The sequence below is a fragment of the Terrapene carolina genome, unplaced genomic scaffold (genome assembly GCF_002925995.2).
Source record: "Terrapene carolina triunguis isolate 2854851 unplaced genomic scaffold, T_m_triunguis-2.0 Scaffold67, whole genome shotgun sequence".
Lineage (NCBI taxonomy): Eukaryota > Metazoa > Chordata > Testudines > Emydidae > Terrapene > Terrapene triunguis.
The window spans coordinates 11,862,257-11,889,104 of record NW_020664418.1 but is presented as its reverse complement, the minus strand read 5'-3'; the positions used below and the strand labels follow the sequence as shown (position 1 = coordinate 11,889,104).

The 26,848-nt window shown below is 44.0% G+C and overlaps 1 protein-coding gene across 1 annotated transcript in view; it reads left to right on the top strand.

Annotated features, from left to right (window-relative positions):
- Positions 1 to 26,848, top strand: part of ZNF592 (zinc finger protein 592) — a 93,861-nt gene that overhangs the window by 56,405 nt on the left and 10,608 nt on the right. Inside the window, exons 4-7 of the mRNA XM_024210453.1 lie at positions 7,290 to 7,466; positions 8,803 to 8,962; positions 17,344 to 17,619; positions 19,944 to 20,056. Coding sequence (XP_024066221.1) covers positions 7,290 to 7,466; positions 8,803 to 8,962; positions 17,344 to 17,619; positions 19,944 to 20,056 — 726 coding nt within the window. The remainder of the gene's footprint in view (positions 1 to 7,289; positions 7,467 to 8,802; positions 8,963 to 17,343; positions 17,620 to 19,943; positions 20,057 to 26,848) is intronic.

Sequence of the window (26,848 nt, the reverse complement as noted above, 5' to 3'; positions counted from 1 at the left end):
AGCAATATGCCACCATCTTTAAGTTTGAGTTAACAGCCCATTAAGATGAATGACTCAGTTCCTTTTCTCAGAGATATCATTTCAGGCTGCCTGCAAACTCAGGCAGACATCACTGCATTCGTTTCACTCAGGTTACACTTTCAAGCTTTTTCTTCTAACAATGAGGGTTCGAAACTTAACATGAAATCTGAGATTCTGGATCACAATTCTGAGGCGGGGGTGAAATCTGCTGCAATTTTCATGGCTGCAGAATTCACAGGGTAAAAATTTTCAAATTCATTAACAAAAAGGAAAAAATAATTGGCATTTCTCTCATAACTGAAAACTTGGAACAGAGAGCTGTCAAATAACATGTTTCATCACCTACCTCCATTCTCCAGTGTGACATTTGGAATACATCCTGAATGCTTTAGGAGAGCACCTGCCTTTAGTTAGATGCTCCATGGTAATATCACCTTTGTCACGGGTCAGGGCTTACCATAGTCAAGAGGAAGGGAGTTTTGTACTTCAGCATTACTTGTGTTGGGTCATAGGGGAGGATCTTTGACAAAGCAGCAGCTCCTTTTACAAAGGACAGGATTTTTTTGAAGTGCGTAGCTGGCTGGAAAAGGGGAGCGGTGTGGCCCCAGTAGTCTCTGTTAGTTCTGTCAATATCCCTGCCTCTTCTTGGTGTTGGGGCCTACCACAAGGGATTATTTTTTATTATTTATTTGTATTGTGGTAGCCGCTAAGAGCCTCAATCATAAACCAGGGCTGCACTGTGCTGGGCATTGTACACACCACACAAGAACAAAAAGAGAAGGACAACAAAGTTGTGACAAGATTATGATGATCAACAGATGGCTCAGGCAGAGGTGCTATAAGGAGGGCTTTGGGATGTATGGCCACTGGGAGGCATTCATGGACTGTTCTCTCGGGATGGACTTCACCTGAGTAGGGAGGGAAATAGACTTCTAGGATGGAGGCTGCCACAACTGATTAAGAGAGCTTTAAACTAGGAATTTGGGGGAGATGGTTGGGAGATGTCCAGGTAATCTCCATGCTGGATTTTAACGTTGAGAGGGAAGAAAACGAAGTAATAAAGGATACAGCCTTGGGTAGGAGAATGGACATAAGGAGGAAGGGTAGTGTAGATACCAGTCTAATAGGTGATACTGACGGTAGAATGTCTGTGCCTAACCGGGTAAAGAATGTGAGCGAAGCCAAACAGCAAAAATTAAGATGTTTGTACAGCAGTGCGAGGAGCCTAGGTAACAAAATGGAGGAACTAGAGTTACTGGTGCAGGAAGTGAAACCAGATATTATAGGAATAACAGAAACATGGTGGAATAGTAGTCATGACTGGAGTACAGGTATTGAAGGGTATGTGCTGTTTAGGAAAGACCGAAATAAAGGCAAAGGTGGTGGAGTAGCATTGTATAGCAATGATGAGGTAGACTGTAAAGAAATAAGAAGGGATGGAATGGATAAGACAGAGTCTGTCTGGGCAAAAATCACATTGGGGAAGAAAGGTACTAGAGCCTCCCTTGGGATAGTGCTTGGGGTGTGGTATAGACCACTGTGATCTGATTTGGATATGGATAGAGACCTCTTTAATGTTTTTAATGAAGTAAATACTAATGGGAATTGTGTGATCATGGGAGACTTTAACTTCCCAGATATAGACTGGAGGACAAGTGCTAGTAATAATAATAGGGCTCAGATTTTCCTGGATGGGATAGCTGATGGATTTCTTCACTAAGTAGTTGCTGAACCAACAAGAGGGGATGCCATTTTAGATTTGGTTTTGGTGAGAAGTGAAGACCTCATAGAAGAAATAGTAGTAGGGGACAACCTTGGTTCGAGCGATCATAGAATATCAGGGTTGGAAGGGACCTCAGGAGGTCATCTAGTCCAACCCCCTGCTCAAGGCAGGACCAATCCCCAGACAGATTTTTGCCCCAGATTCCTAAATGGCCCCCTCAAGGATTGAACTCACAACCCTGGGTTTAGCAGGCCAATCCTCAAACCATGAGTTAGTTCAAACTAAATGGAAGGATAAACAAAAATAGATCTGTGACTAGGGCTTTTGATTTCAAACGGGCTATCTTTAAAAAATTAAGGAAATTAGTTAGGGAAGTGGATTGGACTGAAGAACTTGTGGATCTAAAGGCGGAGGAGGCCTGGAATTACTTCAAGTCAAAATTGCAGAGACTATCAGAAGCCTGCATCCCAAGAAAGGGGAAAAAATTCATAGGCAGGAGTTGTAGACCAAGCTGGATGAGCAAGCATCTCAGAGAGGTGATTAAGAAAAAGCAGAAAGCCTACAAGGAGTGGAAGATGGGAGGGATCAGCAAGGAAAGCTACCTTATTGAGGTCAGAACATGTAGGGATAAAGTGAGAAAGACCAAAAGCCATGTAGAGTTGGACCTTGCAAAGGGAATTAAAACCAGTAGTAAAAGGTTTTATAGCCATATAAATAAGAAGAAAACAAAGAAAGAAGTGGTGGGACCACTAAACACTGAGGATGGAGTGGAGGTTAAGGATAATCTAGGCATGGCCCAATATCTAAACAAATACTTTGCCTCAGTCTTTAATGAGGCTAATGAGGAGTTTAGGGATAATTGCAGGATGACAAATGGGAATGAGGATATGGAGGTAGATATTACCACATGCGAGGTAGAAGCCAAACTCGAACAGCTTAATGGAACTAAATCAGGGGGCCCAGATAATCTTCATCCAAGAATATTAAAGGAACTGGCACATGAAATTGCAAGCCCATTAGCAAGAATTTTTAATGAATCTGTAAACTCAGGGGTTGTACGGTATGACTGGAGAATTCCTAACATAGTTCCTATTTTTAAGAAAGGGGGGGAAAAAAGTGATCCAGGTAATTACAGGCCTGTTAGTTTGACATCTGTAGTATACAAGGTCTTGGAAAAAATTTTGAAGGAGAAAGTAGTTAAGGACATTGAGGTCAATGGTAATTGGGACAAAATACAACCTAGTTTTACAAAAGGTAGATCATGCCAAACCAACCTGATCGCCTTCTTTGAGAAGGTAACAGATTTTTTAGACAAAGGAAACACAGTGGATCTAATTTACCTTGATTTCAGTAAGCCATTTGATACTGTTCCACATGGGGAATTATTAGTTAAACTGGAAAATATGGGGTTCAATATGAAAATTGAAAGGTGGCTAAGGAACTGGTTAAAGGGGAGACTACAACGGGTCATACTGAAAGGTGAACTGTCAGGCTGGAGGGAGGTTACTAGTGGAGTTCCTCAGGGGTCGGTTTTGGAACCAATCTTATTTAATCTTTTTATTACTGACCTTGGCACAAAAAGTGGGAATGTGCTAATAACAGTTGGGAGGTATTGCCAATACAGAGGACCGGGATATCCTACAGGAAGATCTGGATTACCTTGTGAACTGGAGTAATAGTAATAGGATGAAATTTAATAGTGAAAAGTGCAAGATCATGCATTTAGGGATTAATAACAAGAATTTTGGTTATAAATTGGGGACACATCAATTGGAAGTAACAGAGGAGGAGAAGGAACCGCCAATGTGATATGGCCGTGAAAAAAGCTAATGCGGTCTTGGGATGCATCAGGCGAGGTATTTCCAGTAGAGAAAAGGAGGTGTTAGTACCGTTATACAAGGCACTGGTGAGACCTCATCTGGAATACTGTGTGCAGTTCTGGTCTCCCATGTTTGAGGATGAATTCAAACTGGAACAGACGGGAACAGGTACAGAGAAGGGCTACGAGGATGATCCGAGGAATGGAAAACCTCTCTTATGAAAGGAGACTCAAAGAGCTTGGCTTGTTTAACCAAAAGAAGGCTATGGGGAGATATGATTGCTCTCTCTAAATATATCAGAGGGATAAATACCAGGGAGGGAGAGGAAATATTTAAGCTCAGTACTAATATGGACACAAGAACAAATGGATATAAACTGGCTATCAGGAAGTTTAGACTTGAAATTAGACGAAGGTTTCTAATCATCAGAGGAGTGAAGTTCTGGAACAGCCTTCCAAGGGGAATAGTGGAGGCAAAAGACATATCTGGCTTTAAGACTAAGCTTGATAAGTTTATGGAGGGGATGGTATGATGGGATAGCCTAATTTTGGCAATTAATTGATCTTTGACTATTAGCGGTAAATATGCCCAATGGCCTGTGATGGGATATTAGATGGGGCAGATCTGAGTTACTACAGAGAATTCTTTCCTGAGTGTCTGGCTGGTGAGTCTTGCCCACATGCTCAGGGTTTAGCTGATCGTCATATTTGGGATCGGGAAGGAATTTTCCTCCAGGGCAGATTGGCAGAGGCCCTGGGGGTTTTTCGCCTTCCTCTGCAGCGTGGGGCACAGGTCACTTGCTGGAAGATTCTCTGCACCTTGAAGTCTTTAAACCATGATTTGAGGACTTCAATAGCTCAAACATAGGTTAGGGGTTTATTACAGGAGTGGGGGGGTGGGTGAGATTCTGTGGCCTGTGTTGTGCAGGAGGTCAGACTAGACGATCATAGTGGTCCCTTCTGACCTTAAAGTTTATGACTTTATGACTTAAGACAGTTCCTGCCCCAGGGAGCTAAAAATCTAAAGAGAAGACAAGAGAAAACAGATGGATATAACAAAAGAGGAGCACAGAGAAGGAATGAACCAAAACTGTCCAGCATGGAAAGCAGTGATCACAGCACACCAGCTGCTTAAGAGATCTACTCCAGCAGCATTCTTGTGCACTGGAGAGGAGGAGCTTTGAGAGAGCTATTTTTCAAAGCTCCTGAGTGGCTGGTTACTGTCATGAAGATCCTGTTTCAAGACAGCTGCTGGTATGTCAGAGATCCTTTCTAAAACTAAGAAAACTGGGAAATCCATACACACAAATCCTGTTAGGGTCAGGGTCTACACATAACATATCTGATCCCAAATCTGAGTGAATGTTGTTTCCCAGAACAGTGCAGAAGGGACAGTTGAGACAGTGGGATAGTCTGGTTTATTTGTTGTGGTAGGAGTTTGGAGAGGGATTGCTGGAGGGCTGTCATCCTAGCAACAGAATTACACTTGAGCCACACTACCAACTTACGTCAGTTTAACTACGTCGCTCAGAGGCATGAAAAATCAGCACCCCTAAGCGACGCAGTTATACCGACCTAACTCCCAGTGTAAACAGTGCTATGTCAATGGTAGGACTTCTCATGTTTACATAGCTGCCACCTCTCGAGGAATTGGAGTACCTACACCAATGGGAGATGCTCTCCCATTGGTGTAAGTAGCCTCTTCACTAAGCGCTACAGCAGAGCAGGTGCACTGGAACAGTGCTGTAAGTGTAGACAAGCCTTAAGGTTGTGGTGTATAGTTATTTGTGCCAGGTGCATATATCTGGGTGGAGGAGGAGAGGGCATGTGCTGTTAGAGGGCTTACCTTTTCCTTTCCTTGGTTTTGAGGTTTTGTCATAGGCATGTTATGTGTAGAGCACCCTTAACTGATACACAAAATAGTGTTTTGTGTATTTTGAATAAGAAAAAAGGTGGGATGAATGGGAAGAAGGAATGGTAAGCAGTTGTTGCCATCTCAGTGGGGGCAGTATTTCTAGGTCTCTGTAATTGGGAGGAGAGACTGAATGAATGGATGAAATGATAAAAGTTTGGGAGAACCTTGCCTATAGGACCTTGGCTGCCCCTACTGTCCCTTCCCTTTGTTTGTTTTAGGCTATATACACACTACAGCATAGGTTGGTATAAGTTATGGCGCTCAGGGATGTGAATAAGCTACCCCCCTGAGTGACGTAAGTTTCACCAACTTAAGCGCCGGTGTGGATGGCACTATGTCAGCAGGAGAGCTTCTCCTGCCAACGTAGCTACCGCCACTCGTGGGGGCTGAAGTAAGTCGATGGGAGAGCTCTCTCACATCTGCTTAGAATGTTTGCACTAGCAACACAGTAATGCAGCTGCGCCACTGTAAGCTCTGTTGTGTAGCCATAGCCTTAGTTGTGAAGAAAGCCAGATGCAGAGAGGTGAGCTGGGTGTACTATCCCTGGAGGCCACTCTTTCCTCTTTTTCCAGCAGGCAATTGCCTACCCAGCCCCAAAGTATTCTCCATTAATCATTCCTTCCAAGCCCTTCATTATTTTTGTTTCTTTTCTCTCTCTCCTCTCTACCCCAGTTTGTTTCCATGTCTCTGGTACTGAAGTGCCTGGTGCTGAGTGCAATACTAGAGAGACAGTCTCATCAGAGTTGTATACAGGGGGACATATGACATCCCAACTGAAAATCATAATAACCTTTATTGCTGCCATATTGAACTGTATTGTATTGTGTTTACCATTTCCCACTCCTAGGTTTCTTATGACATTACTGCTTTCCAAATGTATTTCACCCATTGAATGGCTGTGATTTGGATTATTTCCCCCCGATCTATTAGTTGCTTTTCTGAGCTGAATCTCATTTTGCTCTTTCCTGCCTGTGTTCTTAATTTCTCTAAGCTCCTTTTGTATTTCTTTTTCTCACTGATGATGGACATTTCCCAGCATTCCCATAAATATCCTGCTGGGAAATAGTTACAAGGCTGGGGGGCTGAGCCCTGGAGCTGTAATGTGGCCAGATGCTGCAATGAGGGTTTGGGGTGGGGACAGGGGGAGGTTATAGGGTTATTTTAAACAGGGTGTTTTTGTGATAGGGCCATCAACTTCCCCCCTCCCTCCAATCTCTTGGGAGACAAGGAAGAAAACAATAGGGTGGGATTGCTTTCTGTTACCTTTAGCCTTTCAATGGGAATTTAGTGCTGGTGCAAGATACCAGCTGGACGGCTCTGGAGCCCCCAGTTTGCTCAGCCAGGACACGCGCAGTGTCTTTATCCCCCTCTACCGCCACCTCCAGACCGAACCGGAGGCAAAGCCTCCGAGCAGGAAATTGGAGCTCCACAAGGGACTCACAAGGCTGCTGTTGCATCAGGCCTGGTGCACACAGGCAATCGCTGAGTTAACATGAAACAGGGAGCTGGGGATTAGATTGAAGGGGGAGACTGATGAGCTGGTGCTAGCCAATGCCTGCGATGACTTTGGAGCGACATCAGTTAACCCCTTACTTTCCGTGCCTCAGTGCATGGGCAAAGCCTTACGATTCATGAATTCCATTAATATTCTGCTTTCTGCCTCTTCCAGATCACTACTGAGGGGGTCAAATGAGAGCTAACACCATGCTGTGGTGCCCTCCACTCTTCACTTTTGTGTTTCCCTTTGGCAGTTGAAAAGAGGCAGTGCTTGGTGTTTTGTAATGCAGATTTTTTTCCCCTCTGCCTTCCAGGTGTATCCACTGTGGAGTTGTCTTTATGTCGCTAGCTATGCTGAAAGCGCACATTCACGAGAAACACTGCGAAGTCTTCCACAAATGTTCTTTTTGTCCAATGGCCTTCAAATCTGCAGACAGTACCACTGCGCATATTACTAGCCAGCACCCAGAAGAGCCTCACAAGACTACTCAGTAAGTGCCCTTAGCATTTGGAAGCATTTACACTGTTTGCTGTTTGCCCAATGTTTTGTGTAAACTGTGTTAGCCACTAGATGGCTCTGGAACTGACATTCCGTCCCACCTCCACCCCCCATCTCCTTCCTTTGCCCATCACTGCCTGGTCTACACTGCGGGGAAGAGATCGATCTAAGTTACGCAGCTTCAGCTATATGAATAATGTAGCTGAAGTCGACATACTTAAATCTGTTTGCCGCGGTGTCTTCAGTGCGGTAAGTCGATGGCTGATGCTCCCCCGTCGACTCTGCCTGTGCCTCTCACCCTGGTGGAGTACCGGAGTTGTCGGGAGAGCGCTCAACGGTTGATTTATCGTGTCTAGTCTAGATGCGATAAATCGACCCCCGCTGGATCGATCGCTGCCTGTCGAACCAGCCGGTAATGTAGACAAGCCCGAGGAGGAGGAGGAGGAGGAAAAGCTGCTGCTTTTGCTGTTTGTCAGGGGCTCAGTCTCTGCCAAGCCAAAGTTCCCTGCCCTGAACTCAGAGCCTCCTAAGATTAGGGGTGGAGAGATAGGGAGGGAGCTGAGCAGCTGCAGTGAGGAGTCTCAGCTCCAGCCCCCCGCCTGCCCATGAATAAGAATGGCATCTACTGACAAGGAGCTTGCACTACAACTGCCTCCTCTGGCTTCTGGATGATGGGGGTGCCACGGCCCTAAAGAAGCTGGAGAAATTGTCTTGTGTTCTCCACTCTGCAACCTCTTCTTCTTCCCCTCTAGCCATGGCTGAAAGAGCTTGTGGTGCATGGGTAGGGGGAATCAGGTTGGGTTGAAAGTAACAGGTACCTGGTGTTCTCTGAATGAATTGCCTCTGTATATCCATGGTTACCCTCCCAATCTATGCAGGGCTTAATAGATCCTCCTTTTAGAACACTCAATATGTGCCGGATGCATTCAGCCCCTCCAGCTACACCTCTACTCCAATATAACGCTGTCCTCGGGAGCCAAAAAATCTTACTGCGTTATAGGTGAAACTGCGTTATATTGAACTTGCTTTGATCTGCTGGAGTGCACAGCCCCACCCCCCTCGGAGCGCTGCTTTACTGCATTATATCCGAATTTATGTTATATTGGGGTAGAGGTGTAATTGCTTCAAATGGTTCTGGAGCCTCTGCAGCTTGTTTGGGGTATAACCAAAAAACATGGGTATGTGCAGGCAGCACATTGAAAAAACTCCATTCACTGATAAGTAACTTCCCTTTCCAAGACTAAATCATAGAGATTTCTTCTATCTAGTGTCTTTTCAAAATAGTTGTTAAACTGAGCATGAATTTTATTTTTTTTAAATTGTTCCAGGGTTATCTACAAATGTTCTTGTGAGACTGTCTTTAACAAGAAGAAGCTGCTCCAGGAGCACTTCCAACAGAATGCCAACAAGCTGTTGGTGGGAGTATTTAAGTGTCCGCAGTGTCAATTAGTGTATATGCAGAAACAGCAATTAATGCAGCATGTCAAGGTAGGTAGCTGAATCTGACTTACTGATAGCACAGAGACCTTTTTTGTGTGTCTGTATACAGACAGAAGTGACTCTAAGGGCAGGAGATGGAAGGAAGTGGTGGGGTTTATTTTATGTATGTAATTAATTTTTGCCAGGGGGCATCGTGGTGTAAAGTAAAATTTCACTATACAGGTTTGGGTAACACTAGTAAATTTCACTTTATTACAAAAATATGTAGTAGTGATGTTATATAATCATAGAAATGTAGGGTTAGAAGGGAACTTGAAGGATCATCAAGTCCAGCCCCCTGTGCTGAGTCAGGAACAAGTAAACCTAGACCATCTCTGACAGGTATTTGTCCACTTGTTCTTTAAAACCTCCAGGATGGGGATTCTACAACCTCCCTTTGAAGCCTGTTCCTGTGCTTAACTCTCCTTATAGTTAGAAAGTTTTTCCTAATATCTAACCTAAATCTCCTTTGCTGCATATTAAGCCCATTACATCCTACTCTACCTTCAGTGGACGTGCAGAACAATTGATCACCATCCTCTTTATAACCACCTTTAATATATTTGAAGACTCATCAGGTCCCCCCTCAGACTTCTTTTCTCAAGACTAAACATGCCCAGTTTTTCAACCTTTCCTCGTAGGTCAGGTTTTCTAAAGCTTTTATCATTTTTGTTGCTCTCCTCTGAACTTTCCAATTTGTCCACATCTTTCCTAAAGTGTGGCACTCAGAATTGGACACAGTACTCCAAGTGCTGGTCCCTTTGTATATTCCACTGTGGGGCTACACATGTGCTCCATGCACCTGAAACTCAAGCTATTTGCTCGCTGTTTGGTGGGACTTGTCTTTGGTCCACACCTGTGCTTGTTCTCTCCTCGTGCTCTGGTCTAAGTGGGGCCTGACTGCCAGTTCCTTTCTGCCCCCACATGATCTGAGATGGAACCCTCCAGTGTCCCCAGAACTGTCCCTCCAACTTTGAATCTGTAAATATTGTAAAATAAAACCTTTTGTTAGTTAAGTATTAGTTTGAGTTATTTTGCTTAGTTAGAATTTGGAACAACTCCCTTCTGCCCCCTTCTACTCCCTCCCACTTCGGGTATGGAATGCAGATTATGCCCAGGAATCTGACCTTCAAGAACGGCATTTCCTGCCCCAATTCCTCTTGGTAAACAACGACCTTGAGGGGAGCCTCTTCTGTCTTGGAAAAGCTCATACCTGAATGCCATATCTTCCGCTCCTTTCCCAATCAACAGGAGTTCAGATGTAGAAGACATCTAATGGAGAATACTATGAAGCTTCAGTTCGATCCAGACCAGGCAAACACCATTCTGTATACTGGGCTAGGCCTAGCTCTCGCACATCTAATACAGAGGCAAGAAAGGTAGCGCCAAGACTCTTCCCGGGCTTACTATGAAGGTAGGGAGCACTTTCAGAAGCCTAAAGAGAAATCCCACTCTAAGAGGAGGGCTGCTTACCCGACACCTTCTAAATCAGGTGACACTTCACATCCGGTTCCAGGAGGCTCAAGAGCCCATAGGGGTCACGGTAACAACCGGGAGGTTCCAAAAAATAAGGGTGCCTCTGCATTGGCACTGTTGACAGGAGCAGAACCATTGGTACCGAGCAAGGAGAGACACGAGCCAAGGCTTGGACAACCACCAGTACCGGCAAGGGAGACCTGAGAACCTCATGCTCCATTTTTATCCACATGCTTTCATAATGAAACACTGGCTTCCAAGGGCCTTTCCATGCCAGCTTCAAAGGAACACAGGGAGAAGTCATACCGATGACTGGCAATAGGTACATCACTTCAGAGGCTATCATCATCCTTCTAGATCCAGAACATTGCCTGCTATTGGCAGAGGTGGCTCTATGGTTTTTGCTGCCCCAAGCACAGCAGTCAGGCGGCTTTTGGCGGCACGCCTGCAGGCGGTCCGCTGGCCACGCGGATTCGGCGGCATGCCTGCGGGAGGTCCGCCGGTGCTGCGCCTTCAGCATCCCTGCCGCCGAAGCCACGGGACCGGCGGACCTCCCGCAGGCATGCCGCCGAAGGCAGCCTGATAGCCGCCTTCACAGCGACCAGCAGGCCGCCCCAGGCACGCGCTTGCTGCGCTGGTGCCTGGAGCCGCCCCTGACTATTGGGCCTGGTCCTTACAAGGTAGATTCTGACACCATTGCTCCATGAATGCTATGAGAGAAGTTCTTCCTACCAGTCGGGGCATTTCTACAATGATGGTACTGGCAGCACAGCCACTGGAACTGGAGCCCACGTTTTCCTCTTCTGGGGAATTTGACATGGGGGAAGGACTGACATCACTTCCATTAAGAGATGTCATCCCAGATAGAAGGTTCTGGATCCTCTAGGACAGGGATCGGCAACCTTTGGCACGCGGCCCATCAGGGAAATTCGCTAGCGGGCCGGGACGGTTTGTTTACCTGCAGCGTCCGCAGGTTCGGCCGATCGCAGCTCCCACTGGCCGCGGTTCGCCGTTCCAGGCCAATGAGGGCTGCAGGAAGTGGCATGGGCTGAGGGATGTGCTGGTCGCTGCTTCCCGCAGCCCCCATTGGCCTGGAACGGCAAACCGCGGCCAGTGGGAGTTGCGATCGGCCGAATCTGCGGACGCTGCAGGTAAACAAACCGTTCTGGCCTGCCAGCGGATTTCCCTGGCAGGCCGCATGCCGAAGGTTGCCAATCCCTGCTTTAGGCCCTGCCGTGACCTCCTACCCTGTTTCCCCGAAAATAAGACATCCCCCGAAAATAAGACCTACTTCCAGTTTTGCCTCTCGCTGTAATATAAGACATCCCCCGAAAATAAGACCTCCCCGATAATAAGGCCACCCCGGAATATAAGGCCCCGAAGCTCCAGGAAAAATAAGACCTCCCCTGAAAATAAGACCTAGCGCATCTTTGGGAGCAAAAATTATGTCTTATTTTCGGGGAAACACGGTAAGATGCGGTACCCTTCCCCCCAGGACTGTTTTTAAACTGTGCCTTGAAGATCTCATCAAACCTATATTGGATCCCTCTCACTGGTTTTACAAGGGACTTATGGGGTCCATACTACAATATCCTGAATCAGTACACTTTCATTGGGAATCTCGCCATCCTTTCTTCCCCCCCAGAGATCAGCGAGAGCTCCCTCAGCAGCCCATGGAAGGGGAGGAGGAAGAGACAGATCTAGCAGTACTGCCAGTCCCAACAGGAGTATCATCATCTCCGTAGATTCCAAGGGTCCAAGACCAGAAGGGACCATTGTGCGCATCTTGTCTGACCTCCTGTATAACACAGGCCATAGAATTTCCCCAAAATAATTTCTAGATCAATCTTTTAGAAAAACATCCAATCTTGATTTTAAAACTGTCAGTGATGGAGAATCCACCATGACGCTTGATGTGTTGTTCCAATGGTTAGTTACTTTCACTATTAAAAATTTACACCTTATTTCCAGGTTGAATTTGTCTAGCTTAAACTTCCAGCCATTGGATCATGTTAGAGCTTTTTCTGCAAGATTGAAGTGCTTGTTATTAAATAATTGTTCCCCACATAGGTGCTCAGAGACTAATCAAGTCACCTCTTAATCTTCTCTTTGTCAAAATAGATAGACAGACTCAAGGAATTCAGTCACTACAAAGCAGGCTTTCTATTGCTTTAATCATTCTTGTGGCTCTTCTCTGAACCCTCTCCAACTTATTAACATCCTTCTTAAATGTGAGCATCAGAACTGGACACAGTATTCCAGCAGCTTTTGCACCAGTGCCAAACACAGAAGTAAAATAACCTTTCTATTCCTACTCCAGATTCCCCTGTCTATCCAGCCCATGTTTGCATTAGCTATTTGGCCACTGGTTCAGCTGATTATCCACCACACTGGTTCAGCTGATTATCCACCACAAACCCAAATCTTTTTCAGAGTCACTGCTTCCCATTCTGTAAATATGGGCTACATTCATTGCTCCTAGATGTGTACACATTTATATTTAGCCATATTACAATGCATATTGTTTGCTTGCACCCAGTTTACAAGGGGATCCAGATCATTCTGAATCAGTGACCTGTCCTCTTCATTATTTACCACTCTCCCAATTTTTTTGTGTCATCTGCAACCTTTATTAGTGATTATTTAATTTTCTTCCAGGTCACTGATAAAAATATGAAATAATATAGGGCCAATAACCGAACCCTGTATGACCCCACTGGAATGCTTTGACAGTTCCCTGTTTACAATTACTTCTCCCACAAAGTCCAGAGTGCTTGGTTCTTTTTGTCTTAGGTAAAAGAGAACTTGGGGTTCTTTGCCCTTCTCTTTTATAGTCCAGTGCACCTTTGAAATGGATTCTTCTGAAAGTTACCCCCCCCCCCCCAAAAAAAAAAAGTAAAGTTCATTCAAGTTGTGAGGAAGGAGATTTGGAGTCTCATGGTGAAGGAAATTCCATGCTGGTTTCTTCCCCAGCCGGTGTTTGCTAAAATGCAAATTGATCTGTTCTTGGAATCTCCTCCCCCTGCAATGAAGCTGAGTGGTTATCTCCTCCCCTTGTTGACTTCATGGTTTTGTTTACCTTTTATATAAATACATTCCCATTGTCTCTCAATGTACCTTCAAGGTGGCAGAACCACATTCGTTTATCTAGGGTGGGGTAACTTCAGCCCTGCCTGGCAGAGACACTTTAAGAACGTAATTCCCAATATGTTTGTAATTTTGAATTTGTCCTCTTTTCATACACCACCCAGTAATATTAATAAGTACCGTATATATTCGTTCAGAAGCCAAATATTTTTGGTAAAAAAGTGGCGCATCAAAGAGGGGGGTCAGCTTATAAATGGGTCTACACCAAAATTTGATGATTTTAAACTCTATGGAATCATTGAATTGAATATTTAATACGTTGTTGTTTTGTTTACCTGTAGCGTTCACAGGCATGGAGCCCCTTAGCTCCCTGTGGTCGCAGTTCGTCGTTCCCAGCCAATGGGAGCTGAGGGGCTCCGTGCCTGTGAACGCTCCAGGTAAACAAAACGTCCAGGCCCGCTAGAGGCTTACCCTAACTGGCCAGGAGCCAAAGTTTGCCCACCCCTGAAATATAGGGTTGGCTTATGAAAGGGTCATAGAGTTTTTGCTATTTTTACCTAACCATCTTGGGGGGCCGGCTTATAAAGGAAAGGGCTAATGAATGAGTACCTACGATATGTTGTTAGCTTCCTATTGATATATTACATGACTCCTTTTAAATATAGGTTATGATATTAATGAGTTGGGGTACACTGAACTGGTCAGGCCAGCTGAAACTCACTACCAGATACATGAGTCCCTTGACCTCTTGCACGGGGATGCTGTTAGGATCACAGTCATGAGAAAACAGGAAATCCAAGATAAAGTGCGTCAGAGGGGCGCAAGGTCAGGACTCCAAAGAGGATGCCTTTCTAATCTTGTCGGCGGGACCCTTAAGGTATGCCTTTCCCACCATTCCTCTCTTATCTCGAGCTCTCAGGAAGATTCTGCAGAATAGGGCAGTGGTCATCCTTCTTGTTCCCAGATGGCCTAGACAGTATTGGTTCCCCAACTTTCTCCAGCCATCAGCACATCCACCCATCAGTATCCAGTCTTTCCCAGACCTCTTGATACAGACAGGACAGGGGCAAGATCAGACATCCTAATCTGGAGTCTCTCTACCTCAAGGATTGGTACTTGGATGGGCATTGAACCTACAGCAGACATGTTCAATAGCAATTCAAGCCATCTTTAATAATAGCAGGAAGAAATCCACCAAAAAATTCTGCTTAGCTAAGCAGAGATTTTCTATTTGGGTTCAGCATCAACAGATGTCTCCAGAAGAGCTGGACACTCCCACTATTCTAGACTATCTGCTAACCCTGAAGACCTCAGGTCTTTCCCTTAGCTTCCTATGATTGCACTTAGCGGCAGTTAGTGCCTGCCACTTCCCTTGATAACCATTCATTTTCACCCATCCAGCAACTGTACATTTTCTAAAGCATCACATTTAGAACCTTCCCTCCTGAAACTAAATGTGCTCCCACATGGGATCTTAACTTGGTCCTCTCAGCATTAAGCGAGTAACTGTTTGAACCATTGCTGACATGTTTGCTGTCCTATCTATCTATGAAAGTCTCCCTTCTACTGGTCATCAGGTCACCTAGAAGGGTTGGAGAACTAGGAGACCTTATGGTTGCTCCAGCTTACACAATTTTCCGTAAGGAAAAGGTTCATTGAGATTACACCCAAAATTCATCAGCCTGTCATCTAAAGCAGACAATACACCTCTCTTTGCTGAGCCACTTGTGATTAATGAAGGGAGGAGAAGAGACTTTTTCCCTGGGTGTGTGCTGGGCATTGGCATTTACTTACAAAGAACAAATTCATTTAGGAAATTGCCTGGATTGGCAGAATGGTTGAAGGGACAAGCGATCTCTTCTCAGAGATTTTCCAAGTGGATTTCAAGCTGTGTTCTGCTCTATCAGTCAGTTGATACCCCTCCCCTTCAAGGTGTGAGGGCCCACTCTACCAGAGTCAAGGCAGCTTCCCTAGCCTCACTTCATGAAGTGACTCATTGATATCTGTAAGGCAACAGTATGGAGCTATATACATGCCTTCACAAGACATTATGCACTATCCAAGTCTCTGCAGCTGATGCATCCTTTCGATCGGTGGTCCTTGAGTCATCAGTATCGCGTAGGTTCTCACACCCTTCTCCTCAATGGGCTCTGCTTGTCAGTCATCCACAGTGGAATACACATAGGGAACGGCACTCACAGAAGCAGCATTATTTACCTTTTATAGCAAGTAGAGTTTTTGAGTTCTGTGGTCACTATCTGTATTCCACTCCCTGCCCTTCTTTCTCTCTGCTTCAGATTCTGTACTTATTACTTGTGGTAGAGAAAGAACCTCTTGGCTGTTGGTTCACATCACCCCTTCTGCCCTCAGTCCAGACTCGCATGAGGAGAGGAGAAGCGTGGGTACAGACTAAGGCTATGTATACACTATGCAACTTTTAGCGACACAACTGTGCTGTTACAGCCATGCTGCTAAAAGGCACGCAGGGTAGCCACTGTATGTCCGCAAGAGAGCTCTCTTATCGACCAAAAACTTCCACCCCCAACGAGCGGCATTAGCATTGTTGGCAAGAGAGCGCTCCTGCTGACAAAGCGCTATTTGCACCAGCGCTTGTCGTCAACAAAACTTTTGTTTTTGTGTTTATTTAACACCTCCTGAACAACAAAAGTTTTGCCTTTTGCTTGCCAGTGTAGACAAAGCCTAACAGACACTGCACAAAAAATCTTCCTGTCTCAGGTGCATGGAAGACATGCATACCGTCACAGTGGAATACTAGCCAGGGACCACACATCTCAAAGAACTCCAGATACTAGACAAGATCAGTAACCTTTCTTTTTACAGCACTGACATTTTTAGGCAGATCAGGTAATGATACAGCCAGGTACCTCATCTGTTGTTTATTCTATCTATTGAGACAAGGTATTTAAAAAAAAAAAAAAAAAACTTTGTGGTTGGGGCAGTTGTTTTATATTGAAGCAAAAAAAGTGTAAATGTTTTAAATACTTCATGTGTAACTAAGGGAAGATTTTAAAGAGCTAATGAGGACAGATTGAAAAGTGGGAAACCTATTCCATTTAGAAACATCTATGTTTCTACTGGTATTTCATATTTTCTGTGATTTACGTTCCTTGTACATTACATTTACATGAAAAGAAGGGGTTTGGTCGTCATCATTTTGTTTGTATTGGTTCATCACATTACATGGGGAATGGCAAATCCCGAGACCCATAACGCACCTGGCAAGTTGTTCAAGGTTGTTCATACTGTATGGCCGTGGTTCTCAAACTTTTTTTTTTCGCGGACCACTTGAAAATTGCTGAGGGTCTCGGCGGACCACTTAATGATCTTTCCAAATGTTGTTTGTACCATTAGCTAACTATTGTAAAGTTCTTTTGCTTGCTGATTAGATAATGGAATCAATTTTTTAAAGACCTTTTGTGCCTTTGAATGAATGATTAAGGCACAAGACTGGGAGTTATGAGATCCAGGTTCTTTTACTGGCTCTACACTCTAGTCACTGCACTTCTGTGTGCCTGAATTTTCTCATATTAAAAATTAAAAAATTAACAACACTGACCTATCTAGCAGGGTAGTGGGGGTTAATTTATTCATGTTCATAAGGCATGTTAAGATCTCAAGATGGGGAGCTAAATATAGAAATGTTGTATTATCATAAATTATTAGCAATGCTACTCGAACAACTCTTCTGTCAGATCTTTCTAGCCTATATCAGGGGCAGAAGCTTGGTGGGGATTTAGGAGTACCTCAGTGCTATGTTATTTGAACTGTATTTGATTCTGATGCTCAATTCCCTTATTACTAATCAGGCTGTTCATGGGCTCCCCCCATATCCTGAGGATGTCTCTAACCTTCGACCGAAGCCTCAGACAACATCCAGCAACCAAGTTCTTACACCACCAAAGGAGTTGTCAGTAGCCAATGGTACTTCCCATACCGCTTTGCCAAGGAAGGACACAAGAGTGGAACACAACTCAGAATCAAAACCCATCTTAAAAAGTGTTGGTTGGACTTGTAGGGAGTGTTCACAATGGAACCCTGATCGGGAAAACTATGTGTCCCATATGAAGAAAATCCATGGAAAGGTAAGGAGCCAAATGAAACCTTTCATAGAATCATAGAACTGGAAGGGTCCTCAAGAGGTCATCTAGTCCAGTCCCCTGCACTCATGCCTGAAATACTTAGTCCTGCCTGTTTATAAGCTTTTGGCAATAGAACTACGAGTCATTAATATTTCGATCAAATAGAAACCCAGTAGCTGTTCACCAGCGCTGTTGGAGTGAGAGCATAGCCAGAAACAAAACATTGACCTGACCTGCTGCAAGTATATTGGGTAGGGGTTCTCAAACTGGGTGTCGGGACTCCTCAGAGGGTCGCGAGCTGTCAGCCTCCACCCCAAACCCCGCTTTGTCTCCAGCATTTATAATGGTGTTAAATATATTAAAAAGTGTTTTTAATTTATAAGGGGGGTCGCACTCAGAAGCTTGCTATGTGAAAGGGGTCACCAGTACAAAAGTTTGAGAACCACTGATATTGGGTCTTCTTGAATAGCATGATCTATACTTTGGCATGTCACCCTTTCCTCTGCTCCTTCCCTCACTGCATGTCACATCCAGTTTCCTTTTCCGCATACTTTGGTAAGTGAATGGCGAGCTGTATCTGTTCCCAGTTACTGGTATGACAGCTACACTGGCTGGGATTCCAGGTTTTGTATTGATTGCTGTTGGATTGTGTTTGTGGTTTCCCTCAGCAACTGCCAATACTCTTCGCTTAGCACTGTGATCTGGCCATGACAATAGCAGTTCCACTCTGCTAACCAACTCAGCACAACATAGATAGCAATTTGAGTAAAAGTAATTGGAAGCAACATTGTAGTTTAGATGGAGACTGGCCTCCATCCATATATGCATTTAAAGATGAAGGGGAAAAGGCACTTCCTCGATATATTTTATTATTTGCTAAGTAGTATGGGGAATTGTCTGCTGTTAAGTATCTAACCCTGAGAGACACTGTTGTAATGAATTTGTGCAAGATGCAGAGGTGAGGTTGCTGTAGGAACCACAAATCTGAATTTTCTGACTTTTATAAGCCTAAAATCTTGTGCTGCATTGACATGGGTTTTTGCACAGATTGGTGTCAGAATGGGCTTTTCAGGGCTAGTACCAGCTCATTGACAAAACATAGGCCAGGTTTTTGTGTACAGCCAAACTCTTAATACCTCAGGGTAAATGTACTGAGTCATTAATGTATTGAGTCACACGTAACTGGAGCCCTGTGATCAGCAGCCATGAAAGTCTGAATTGTCCCATTTCATAAATACAAGAAGGGGAAAGATGGGAGTGGTAGATTGTCCCATTTGATAAACACAATGTGGGGAATGAAAGTACTCATTAAGTATTGAAGATTTTTTTTTTTTTTTTTAGAAATGAGCTAATGCATGTATGTGATGAGATTTAACTCTGGCAAATGCGGATGATAACAAGGGTGTAATCCCATTTACACCGTGAAGGATGCCAGATAGAAAATAAATGTATAGGGGAATTTGGAGTCATTAATGAATATGGCTCATAATGTGATGCTAATGCTACCTAGGGCCTGCTGTTTTTCCTGGTGCTGCTGTTAGGAGAAGAGAATGGGTAGGTGGTTTTGAGTCTTGCCAGTGCCTGCTTTCATACCCTGCTCTGAGAAGGGAGGAGACAGGAGAAGGTGATACTCAGTACTTTTCCCTCTCCCCTCCCAGCATTAGCACAAAGAGCTGGTGGGGACCAGAGAAGTACATAGTTCTGAGAGGACTGGGTGTAGGATGGGCACAGGAGTGCAGTGGTGGTCAGTGGATTAATTTCATGTAGGATCCTATAGTGAAGTCAGCCTCTTTATCTGTCAAGAACCTTTTCTCCTGACTCTAAGGTGGGTGTCTCGGCTTGCAGATAATGGTCTCCTGTCCCTACAGGTCTTCTAGTTACACCAGATCTTCCTCCTTCAGCAGTAAGGGCGGTCTTCTGTTGTTAAGGAGGAAACTGTAATCAATTCCCCCTCTCTCTTCAGGAGTATGAAGATGTTTCTTCCTGTCACCAAGAAGTGAAGAGAGTTAGATCAATACCCAGTAGCAGAAGTAATTAATGATACTTTTTTTTTTTTTTTTTTAAAAGAGCAAGATTGTTCTTGAGCTGCTTCCGATCTTTACCTGTTTAAAGTTGAGATCAATGAGGACAGCCCACTTTCAGGCTGGCTAATTTGGGGATCCCAAAAATCTTGAAATTGTTCTTTTGAGATACCTCAGTTAAAGGGGTTTCTCTCTGGGGGTAGGCACTGTGCTGCTCCCTTGCTATTCATCTCTTCATTTGCATCAAGTAGCCAAAAGAAGCTAGCTGGCTTCTGTTGTTAAAAGATGTTTCTGTTCTTCTGCTAGTCTGTGAAGAGATATCCCTGTCGGCAGTGTGAGCATTCGTTCAACGACTTCAGCAGTCTGGGCAGACACATTCGCAATAATCATGACACAGCCAAGAAAGTTTACACTTGTTGGTGAGTACCCAACACTGCTTTCCAAGCTTTCCCACAGATTGGTCCATCTTTCATGTTTAAAAGCCCTTTGTAATAGATCATGTCTGCTCCTGTCTACTCTAGAATGTAAATTACATAAGAACATAACATAAGAACGGCCCTACAGGGTCAGACCAAAGGACCTTCTAGCTCAGTATCCTGTCTTCCGACAGTGGCCAATGCCAGGTGCCCCAGAGGGAATGAACAGAACAGGTAACCATCAAGTGATCCATCCTCTGTCACCCATTCCAAGCTTCGGGCAAACAGAGGCTAGGGACACCATCCCTGCCCATCCTGGCTAATAGCCATTGATGGACCTGTCCTCCATTAATTTATCTAGTTCTTTTTTGAACCCTGTTATAGTCTTGACCTTCACAGTCTTTCCTCTGGCAAAGAGTTCCACAGGTTGACTGTGCGTTGTGTGAAGAAATACTTCCTTTTGTTTGTTTTAAACCTGCTGCCTATTAATTTCATTTGGTGACCCCTAGTTCTTGTGTTATGAGTAGGAGTAAATAACACTTCCTTGTTTGTTTTTCTCCGATTACACTGGAGGGAGAGTAAGAAGAGGAATAGGTTAGACATGAGTGACTTTTTGGCTTTTTGATTGCAATTTTCCTGGAGACTTGGGGTGAGGTTTAAAACTGAGTTCTGTAGGTGTATCTGAGAGTACAGTCTCACACACCGGCAGAATGGCCAGTGAAACACTGGGCCTGATTCTCCTGTTGATAAATTGTATGATCAATTGCTTGGCCACCCTTTGGTTCATTATGAAATATATTTGGCAGGGTAGATTTGATTTAAGTCAAATTGATTTAAATCTCGATTGAAATCATGATTTAAATCACTAGTCAGGAAGACTTGATTTAATCATGGATTTCTACATAAAAGTGCATTCTTGTTGGTGGTTATAACCTTAATACATATTCTTCACAACTCAGAAATAGATGTAGGTTTCATTTTTAGAAGGTACACACTATACATTTTTTAAGTGATTTATTTTGAAAACTTTTCAGATTAGTTTTACAGCTATATCAGAAAATGAATGATTGTTTGGTTATTTCATTTACCAAAGGTAATTGAAGCAGATATTTATGAAGTCATTGGGAGGTGAACTATCTCCAATTCAACAGGTTAATCATTAATATTTGGAGGATTTTTTTGCCATGCTGTATTAAGAGGAGAACATCACCAGACAGACATTTACATTGTTTTATTTAACTAAAACAACAATTTAAATATTCTGGATTTTTTTTCTTCAACAGCAAACATATATTTTAACAAAACAAGCATATGAATTTTTGAATTTAGTTAAATGTTCAAGTTTTTTAAAGCCAGGTTTATTTTTGTTAAAATTCTTTTTAACTAAAATAGTTAAATGAAATATTTTAAAATATATATATATATATATTGATTATGTCAGCCAGCTCAACACAAACAACTTAAAATATTGGCTTCTGCAGCTAACTCAGTCATCTTCATCTTCATTTTCCTGTTTGTTCACAATCTGGAAAAGAAAAACAAGCTTTCCTGCTTTTTCAGGTCCCAAACGATTTCTCAATTTGGAATGAATTAGTCCAAAGGGAGAAAATATTCTTTCTACACCAGCAGAAGAAGCTACTGCTGTTAAAAGTGAGATTATCACTTCAACAGTCTCTGAATCCAAGTTGCTTAAGTGACTTCCACCAGTTCACTGGTGTGACTTTCTTTAAAAAATCATCAGCAAACATATATTTCTTGAATGGTTCACCCTTATAGTTGGCATTATGGAGGGATGATTGCCGGATGTCCATGTCATAGCCAACTTCTCTTCTTCAGCAGTTAAGGTTTAACTCTGGTACTGAGTATTGAGAATATTTGCAAGAAAATGAGCTGGAGACTGTGCTTGTCCCATTCTTTTTTTTTAATGCTTGTAATTTAACTCTGTCATTGCATATTTCTCTTTTTTAATATCTCACTCAGTTCCTTCCAAATTTCAACAGCGTCAGCAATAAAACAGCTATTTCCCTGCATTTTGTTCAAGACTACAGAAATAGGCTTCAGGGTACTCAGCATGTGTTCAACATTTCTCTTAAGCCCAATGTTGAGAACTTTGGCTGTGACAGTGTCATCTATTTTTTCACAATTTTGTTCACAAACTGTCATCAGATTAGGTCAGTTCTTGATATAGTGCTCAAAACAGTCCACTACTGACTTCCATCGCATGTCTTGTGGAAGAGTTAGCTTGGTTCCTCCCACTTTTTTCAGATCAGCTGCTGCAAAGTGGTTGTTACAGAAGTATTTTGTAATTTCAACAATGTTAGCACTTTATTGCTGGAACACTGAAGTCTTTGGCTAGGAGATGCATCAAATGAGCACAGCAACCGTATGTTATTAGCTTGGGACTCTCTTCTAAAAAAATTTCTTCTCATCTTGGGTACATTTGCAGTATTGTCTGTGACCAAGCTGCATACTAGACTTTTTTGAATTTTTTTTTCACAGTTTGTTATAGCTTTTACTGCTGCTACTTGTAAGTATTCTGCTGTGTGTGCATTTCCTGATGTATCAATTGTTTCTGTAAGGAAGACATTCCCTTCTTCTGTTGTCACACAAGCACATACAACAGGATCATTGTGGATATTGCTTCACCCATCAAGACTCAGGTTAACAATTTGACCCTCTAGACCTTTTGCACACTGCTCAATTTCTCTTTCATACACTTTATCCAGCAATTTGCCTGCGACATCTGCTCTGGTGGGTAGACTGTATCCTGCTCTTAATGACTGAACCATGTTAATGAAGTGTGGGTTCTCAATTATACAGAAAAGAGAGTTTGTTGCGCAAAAAAAGGGCAATTTTTTCATCAATTACCTCTTTTTGTAATCTGCTGGTTCTTATCACAAACTTATCTATGATTGTTTCTGGAGGATGGAGATTTTTTTTTTCCTTTTTGCTACAGGTGATGTACTGTTGCTATGTGACATACATGATGTGACTGAAACACTATCATTGGCAGATAACTCTGAAACTATAGAAAATGATGGTGAGCTTGAAGGTGGATAGTCTTCAGAATCCTGTATGTTGAGGATGGATTCTCCTAAACAAAATAAGTCAATGCAGTTATTTAATTATTATTACCATACTGCTCATTTAGTATTACTCATTGCATTCACTGACACTCAGTACTACTTTAAAGGTGAAATTGTAAAAGGAAGATCTGCCTATTTCAGTATTTATTTTTTATCACAACTGCATCTAAAATGATAGTACCATAGAGTAACAACTATATTTTTTGCTCAAACATGAGAATTCAAGAATAGTCCAGAAAGAAGACAGGCAGTCCTTAAGAAAGAAGTATGAAATAAAAAAGTTTACCAACCTGAAGAACCTGCATGTTCAGACATGTTCCTTTCATCATCTTCAACGCAGCTTCCTCCTGAGAAGGAACGCTTCTCATGATGTTGTTTCATTTGGGCAACCAGGCCTTGCATTTCTTTGTTTCACTGTTTGCATTTTGCACACATGCCTGTCTTACCCACAGGTAGAGGAACTTCTTTAAAATATTCCCAAACTGGGTCTCTTTTACTGCCTGCTGCCATTATAGGTTTTCCTTTCTAGTGAGAGAAAGGTATGGGAGATCTCAAATCAATGAAGGCTATGCTCAGAAAGACCTCAAGACTTCTGGAATATGCTGCTCAAACAGTTTCATTTTTGTTTCTACTGCCTGTCCCTCCCTTCTCACATTTATCTCCAGACTTCTTCTCCTTGTCCAGCTCTATTCCACCCCCAACAATCTTCTGTTCGTTGAACTTTTTGAAACTTTGCACTTTTAGAGAGAAGTAAGGGATTGACTCTGTGTACACAAATTTGCAGAGGGACAATAGAGTTGAGGTCTGTTATTTCTCACCTCTCCATATTATTTATTTAAAAACATTTTTGCTGTTAACAAGCATGTTATCTCTGGAGACACAAATCCACAGTTTGAGAACTGCAAAACTAAGCATCTCTGATGGTATCTTCTAGACTGAGCCCCATTGGGTCGATAGAAAGATTAACCTAAATAACCTATACAGAAGCCCCAGGAACATCATGAGGGTACGTCTACACTACACGATTAATCCGAATTTAGCTAATTCGAATTTGGTAAACCGGTTGTATTAATTCGATTGTATGCGGCCACACTAAGCAAATTAATTCGGTGGTGTGCGTCCATGTACTGGGGCTAGCGTCGATTTCTGGAGCGTTGCACTGTGGGTAGCTATCCCATAGCTATCCCATAGTTCCCGGAGTCTCCCCTGCCCATTGGAATTCTGGGTTGAGATCCCAGTGCCTGATGGGACCAAAACATTGTCGCAGGTGGTTCTGGGTACAGCCTCACCCCTCCCTCCCTCCCCCCCTCCCTGCATGAAAGCAACGGACGGCAGACAACCATTTCGCGCCTTTTTTCCTGGCTGAACGCAGCAGACTCCATACCACGGCAAGCATGGAGCCCACTCAGCTCAAGACAGCAGTCATGAACATTGTAAATACCTCGCGCCTTATCGTGCAGTTTATGCTGAACAAGAACCTGGAAAACCAGGCGGAGAGGAGCAGGCAACAGCAGCGTGGTGACGACAGTGATGAGGATATAGACATGGAATTCTATCGAACCGCGGGACCCGGTGCTTTGGAGATCATGCTGTTAATGGGGCAGGTTATAGGCATGGAACGCCGATTCTGGGCCCGGGAAACAAGCACAGACTGGTGGGACCGCATAGTGTTGCAGGTGTGGGACGATTCCCAGTGGCTGCGGAACTTTCGCATGCGTAAGGGCACTTTCATGGAACTTTGTGACTTGCTTTCCCCTGCCCTGAAGCGCCAGAATACCAGGATGAGAGCAGCCCTCACAGTTGAGAAGCGAGTGGCAATAGCCCTGTGGAAGCTTGCAACGCCAGACAGCTACCGGTCAGTGGGGAATCAATTTGGAGTGGGCAAATCTACTGTGGGGGCTGCTGTGATACAAGTAGCCAAAGCAATCACTGAGGTGCTGCTACACAAGCTAGTGACTCTGGGGGATGTGCAGGTCATAGTGGATGGCTTTGCTGCAATGGGATTCCCTAACTGTGGTGGGGCGATAGATGGAACCCACATCCCTATCTTGGCACCGGAGCACCAGGGTACCCAGTACGTAAACCGCAAGGGGTACTTTTCAATGGTGCTGCAAGCACTGGTGGATCACAAGGGACGTTTTACCGACATCAACGTGGGGTGGCCGGGAAGGGTTCATGATGCACGCGTCTTCAGGAACACTAATCTGTTTAAACGGCTGCAGCAAGGGACTTACTTCCCGGACCAGAAAATAACCGTTGGGGATGTTGAAATGCCTATCGTTATCCTTGGGGACCCAGCCTACCCCTTAATGCCATGGCTCATGAAGCCATACACAGGCAGCCTGGACAGGAGTCAGGAGCTGTTTAACTACAGGCTGAGCAAGTGCAGAATGGTGGTAGAATGTGCATTTGGCCGTTTAAAAGCGCGCTGGAGATCGCTACTAACTCGCTCTGACCTCAGCCAAAGAAATCTCCCCATTGTTATTTCTGCTTGCTGTGTGCTCCACAATCTCTGTGAAAGTAAGGGGGAGACCTTTATGGCCGGGTGGGAGGCTGAGGCAAATCGCCTGGCTGCTGATTACGCGCAGCCAGACACCAGGGCGATTAGAAGAACACACCAGGAAGCAGTGTGCATCAGAGAAGCTCTGAAAACCAGTTTCATGACTGGCCAGGCTACAGTGTGAAATTTCTGTTTGTTTCTCCCTTCATGAAAACCAGCCCCCTTCATTCTCATTCATTCTCTGTAAGCAACCCACCCTCCCCCCAGCTTTCTTTCAAAGGTAATAAAGTCACTATCGTTTAAAAATCATGTATTCTTTATTAAGTGATTATAAACATAGGGAGAGAACCAAGAAGGTAATGTGGGTGAGGTTTGGGAGGAGGATAAGAGGGAAGTCTAAGGCCACTGATCAAATTCAATATAATGACAGCCTTTTGGTTGGGCTCTCCCCTGGGGTGGAGTGAGAGGGTGCACGGAGCCTCCCCCCCCCGCGTTCTTACACGTCTGGGTGAGGAGGATATGGAACATGGTGAGGGGGGAGGTAGGTTATACAGCGGCTGCAGCGGCAGTCTGTCATCCTGCTGCCGTTCCTGAAGCTCCACCAGACGCCGGAGCATGTCCGTTTGCTCACGCAGCAGCCCCAGCGTTGCAGCCTGCCACCTCTCATCTCGAGCATCCCTCAAGACCTCACGGTCACTGGCATCTTTCCTAAATTTAGATACAGTGTCCTTCCACTCATTCAAATGAGCTCTTTGATTGTGGGTGGATTTCATTATTTCTTTGAACATGTCGTCTCGCGTCATCTTTCTACGACGCCTTATCTGAGATAGCCTTCTGGACGCAGGAGGGAGGCTTGAAACATTTGCAGCTGCTAGAGGGAGGGTTGAAAAAAAGTAGAGAAGTTTTTAAAATGATACATTTTACAGAACAATGCCTGTACTCTTTCATGGTGAACACTATTCACATTACATAGCACATGTGATTTCAGTACAAGGTCGCATTTTCCATCTTAATATTGAGTGCCTGTGGCTTTGGTGTTAGAGATCACAGACGCAGGTCCGGGCAACAGAATTCAGCTTGCAGGCAGCCATGGTAAGCCATTGTCTTTCGGCTTCTGCGCCCTCCTTTCCAACATACCAATCAAAGCCTGTTGACTGCTGAGGTTTTCCTGTTAACCTTCAGCAGCAGAAAACAAACTAACCCCCCCCC